The 5,000-nt window shown below is 50.0% G+C and overlaps 2 protein-coding genes across 5 annotated transcripts in view; one reads left to right on the top strand and one right to left on the bottom strand.

The window, feature by feature from the left end:
* Nucleotides 1–1,487, top strand: part of LOC123516124 — an 8,181-nt gene extending 6,694 nt beyond the window's left edge. For both annotated transcript variants that reach the window (XM_045275232.1, XM_045275231.1), the window contains exon 2: nt 379–1,487. In XM_045275232.1, the coding sequence (XP_045131167.1) occupies nt 388–1,338 (951 nt within the window). In that variant the 5' untranslated portion in view covers nt 379–387 and the 3' untranslated portion in view covers nt 1,339–1,487. The remainder of the gene's footprint in view (nt 1–378) is intronic.
* A 1,876-nt stretch (nt 1,488–3,363) lies between these two features.
* LOC123516167 overlaps nt 3,364–5,000 on the bottom strand; it is a 5,312-nt gene continuing 3,675 nt past the window's right edge. For all 3 annotated transcript variants that reach the window (XM_045275330.1, XM_045275332.1, XM_045275331.1), the window contains exon 2: nt 3,364–4,736. In XM_045275330.1, coding sequence (XP_045131265.1) covers nt 3,863–4,726 — 864 coding nt within the window. In that variant the 5' untranslated portion in view covers nt 4,727–4,736 and the 3' untranslated portion in view covers nt 3,364–3,862. The remainder of the gene's footprint in view (nt 4,737–5,000) is intronic.

Genomic DNA, 5,000 nt, shown 5'->3' with positions numbered 1-5,000 from the left:
AAAACGTAACATTTTACCAAGCATCTGAATACCTGAGTGTAATCCTGCCTGTCAGGTGACAAAGCGGGTGACGGTGAACACAGCCGCACTTTGTTCAGTGAGGAATAGCGAGCTCTGGCTCTTGTTTATTAGAGTAGTTCATCTTGGGAAGGTGGGCGTTGAGGCGGCTCATCACCTGGCGCCTCACGCTGTCACACCCATACCGGCATGCCGCTTGAACACTGACACGCACGCGTGCGATTTGTTGTAGAAAATTTGCAGATGGACACTAATTATGTTTTGGCATCACAGGCTGACGCGTGATTTTTATTGTTTCTTTTCTTTGAGTACAATTTCATTGATGATTTTATGCCTCTTTTCTCTCCCATATCGGTGCAGGTGTGCGTGATGTCCCTCCTGACTCTTGCAGGGGGCCACCCACACCTCCTGGATTCCATTAATCCTATTAGAGTGCAGACGTCGGCCCTCTCCTTGGATCAGCGATACCTTCCTGCCATCCCTACCAATCCTACCGCCGCCTATCTCGCTGGACAGCGGGCGGGTATCGCTGCCCCCAGCATTCCTCTGCTCATCAAGCTGCACAACGGCCAGGCAGGAAGCACGCAGGCGGCCGAGCTGCAGTTTGGCAAGGGCCACCACACTGCTGGCTATGGTTACCAGCCACAAGTGACACATGCACCCACGGCATCCCCCTTTTATACTCAAGGCTTGCACTTACCTGCCAACGTCCAGGCTGGGTCCAACCTCCACTCCCAGCCATCGATCGAAGAAAAATACAGTATGGAAACAGTTGAAATAGCTACAAAGCCTCCGTCTCTTCTCTCGGCAGTTGCAAAGAAACACACCTTAGTTGTTCCTCAGCCTGCATCTCCTGCCCCTAGCCTCCCTCACCGTGTCCTATCTGCTACTCCTGCCCCCATCGCGCAGGCACCAAAGCCTACCAGCATGCAGGAAGTACTCACGAAAGTTACTGAAGACCCTGCACCAATAAGCGCCCCCGCGGATGTTGATTCGAAGCTTCAGGAGCCCAACGAAATACTAACTGAGGTTATCAGCGGGACAGACTCTTCTAAGGCAACAACCTCAGCGTCTGGCGAGACGAAAGTTTCATCTAACGTTTTGCCTTATGGCTTCTTCAGGAATGACCCGTTCTTGATGTACAGGTTACCAAGTGCCGGTGCCGCCCAGGGGGAAGGCCACTTCGTCATCATGGTGCCGCACCACTCTGCATCACTCGCCACTGGCCAAGGGAAGCAGAACGGCGTCACAGTGTACCTGGCCAAGGATGTCCGTGTCCTCAAGCCTCAGCACCACAGAGAGTTAGACCTCGCCTACTAGCAGGCTGACAGTTCACTCACGCTGAATGATAAGTGACAAGGCTGTCTTATCGAGTACTGATGTTGCCTTCTGTCTATCTAAATATCAGTATTATGTTGCCAAACCATTATGCACTGCATTAATAAAAGAACAATGTTTGTTGCTTAACTACCTCCAGTACTGTATGTTATCCATTATTATGATTTAAACTAAGTTAAACATAAGGCATTATAAAGATCGTCCCAAGCATCATGGTAAGAAGAGTAACTTCATCCCTCCCATGCAGAGACCTGAGGCTAAATCCATCAGTGAATAGCTCGCAGCCCTTCCGTGTGCAAAAAGCCGCGACGCTCACCACCATGGACACCAGGCCTCCCACTCACCACACTACGAGCACCATCGCCCCACCAAGGCAAGACTTGTAGCCCCCGAAAACAAAGACACAATGATCTCTCGCAGCTTTGATGATGACTAAGTTGACAGGAATGAACAACAATAAAAGCATAGTGGTAACAAAAACAACAACACTTCTGTCACTGTACTATTATTACAACTATACCACAAGTACTACAATATAGAAATTTAGAATGTATTACCAGCCCCTGTGAACATCTCCCTTATATTATCACACAAGAGGGAGGCGCCACACACAAGGCGCAATAAACAGGTACCGGGAACACGCCGGCTCCTCCTGCTCTTCAGTGTCTGAGAATATCACGAGTATTGAGTTCCCCCTCGACTGACTCCGTTCTCTATGTGTATAGGCAGTTACAAGCACTACTTCCTTTAGTCGTCACCCTCTCCCACCATCTCTCTACGTCTCCACACACACACACACACACACACACACACACACACTGACTATCGCAGAAATGGTTGTGTTATCCAGTCTTGCCACTTTCATTTCCTCCACTGTCAAACTCTGCTATGGTGTGCTGTGGTTTGCCTTCTTATCCTAACACCACACTGCGGGAGGAAATACCTGTCGCTTCAGGAAATAAAATGGCTCGCTCTTTGCGTTTTCATCATCCTCTACGTTTGCTTTACCACTGTTGCCATTCTTTACCCACTTAATTAGCACACAAAAGACGGTACGTGGCAATCTCGGCAGGGCATAGGAACTCCTGCCCCTGGGAACCTGGGACGCCTCCCATATAGAGTGAAGGGACGCGAGGAGGCACTCCGCTGACAAGGTGACCGCTCACGCCTTCACACACTCAGACTGACCTGCTGCTGCGGCGATGCAGACACTTCTTGGTGTTATTCTAATGGATTCATTTGCTATAATTTTCTACTAATGACGTATGTTAATATTTATTTCAATAATTGATACCGGCGTCGGTGATAACAATCTGATGTGATAGTAAGAGCACTGTGATAAGCAGACTCTTCTCCGCCACCTCGGCAGCAAACATTAACCCTTCTCTCAAGGGCGAGTGTCGTCACGAGGGTGACTCGGCTGGCGGCTGCACAACCCTTCCTCGCTGCCACGGACAGGGATACACTTTTTTGTCCCCTGCTTTGTCCCTTCTTCGCGGAGGTGCCTCTATTGCTTACTGGTTCGCGGCAGTAGTTGTGGCGGCCACGTGATCTGCGCCATAACTTTGACCTTATAATGAATACGTAGAGAGAACTGAAATAATTCGCGTTCAGCATCTGACGCTGTTCAGTATCTAGTGACAAAAGGAAAAAAAAAGAACAAACGACGCTCGTGTGACTGATAACAGATGGCATCAGGTAGGCGGGGCTGCCGCACCCGCAGGCCACGGTGCGGGGAGCGAGGCAGGGGAGGGCGCAGAGAGAGAGAGCTCATCTCTCTGAAGGATGACGGACATTAACCTCGGTGACAAGGGGTGCTGGTTATTATTAAAGTAAACAGGAAAAACAAAAACACTGAAGAAAAAAAAAAAAAACTACTTCAAATAAATACGTTTTCCCTAGATTTAGGCTAGAAAACACACACACACACTCTCTCTCTCTCTCTCTCTCTCTCTCTCTCCAGACTCAAGTGCAGTTGTTAGCAATAAAAGGATAATTACATAGTGATGATATGCATTATTTAATAGTAACAGTATGCCCGACACACACACACACACACACCTACCACTCATCATGACGGTGCCTGCATGTGTGCAGGTGTTCCAGCACTGTGCTGTGCAGTGATGGAACAACTTGAGTGTTCCAGCCGGCGCCGACTCACCATCTCGTCCCACTCACGCAGAGTGGGCAGAGGCGGCGCCGGGATGCACTCCGGACCACCACCACCATCACACCTTCACGCTATTTATTGCAATAAATGCGAGAGGTTCAGACAAGATATTCAAGGTAATCTTCCCCATCATCCACCGAACATGGCGGTGCGCCGCATCTTCCATTCAGCGCCTCAACGTATCCGGCGAGAATTTTCTTATAATCGGATTTACGTCAGCTCGCCACACTTCCTGGGATAATGACGCGACACGACACATCCGTCGCGCCTGTCACTCTAAACCACCATGGAAAACCTCTTTTCTACAAACTCTGTCACGCTAGAAGAGACAGCCTGCTATGTCGTGGCCATGCTCTGTCTCTCCCGCAATAATTTGTCAAAATAGCTTGAATAAATCTTGCACTGTTTGTTGTACCTGCAGTAGGGACACCACAGGTGCCTGATGCTGTAGATGATCGGCCCCTGGCTGGCCGGGCCCACGAACACCGGCTGTACGCCTCTCTTCTCCCCAGTCATGTGGATCTTGATGTGGACGTACAGCAGGTGGAAGTAGGACAGCTGGAGGCCGATCCAAGGCACGAACACCTTCAGCATGAGCAGCACGAGCCGCACCAGACAAACACAGAACAACGGCACCATCAAATCATTGCTCCCAAACAATGCCTGCAGATGCGGCCACAACAGGCACGTGTCCTTAACGTCATTCCAAGAAGAGTTGGCATCCTCGTACACCAGCGGTCCTCGGCAAAACTCTCTCCATATACTGATTGTCACTTCCTTCTCCTTGGGTTTTGCCTTGGGATGAGCCTGTGGCACTCTGAAGGGCACCTTCGACACAGCCTTCCTGAGATCTGCTCCTTCTGGGTTGATGCGCGGCGGCACGCACAGACAATCAGGACAGGGCAGCTCTTGGGTCCAAAGAGGCGGCACTCGGGGAAGTTCATGGTGAAGTGTGATGCTGCGAGGAATGCTGGGTATGCGCTGTGCCTCGCGTCTACGGTGGAGGGAACCGTGCAAGAGACGAGAACGAGCAAACGAGTACTCGGCCCACGATGGTCTAGTGTTGGGCTGAGTCTTTCTCAGGACTACAACCCTGCGGCCTGTTGCCTCTCCGGACTCTTGATCGATGGAATCTGCCCGATCCTCGGAGGGTTGCAGCATCGCTCCTGGCGACAGCAGAGGGAAGCCTTCGTCGTCCATCTTGAGTTATCTGAAAAAAAGTCAACTGTTTTAATAGGGAAACTAAAATGTAGGTGATCATAGTACAAGAATGTAAGAGCAATAAACACGTGCTAATGTGAGGCAATCAGTAGGTAACATTCGCATTTCTGAACAAGGTAGCACAAGGTAGATTAAGACTGACTTAACCTAAAGCCAAGATGCCCACGTCAGTACACTGGCCATAGGAACAGAGAAGGATGGGAAGGGAAGGATCGAGAGAAGTATCTTGTTCTACTCTTAAAGAAAGCCCTAA

The sequence above is a fragment of the Portunus trituberculatus genome, chromosome 40 (assembly GCF_017591435.1).
Source record: "Portunus trituberculatus isolate SZX2019 chromosome 40, ASM1759143v1, whole genome shotgun sequence".
Lineage (NCBI taxonomy): Eukaryota > Metazoa > Arthropoda > Malacostraca > Decapoda > Portunidae > Portunus > Portunus trituberculatus.
The sequence above is the reverse complement of the archived record's forward strand: the minus strand, read 5'-3'. Positions and strand labels throughout refer to the sequence as shown.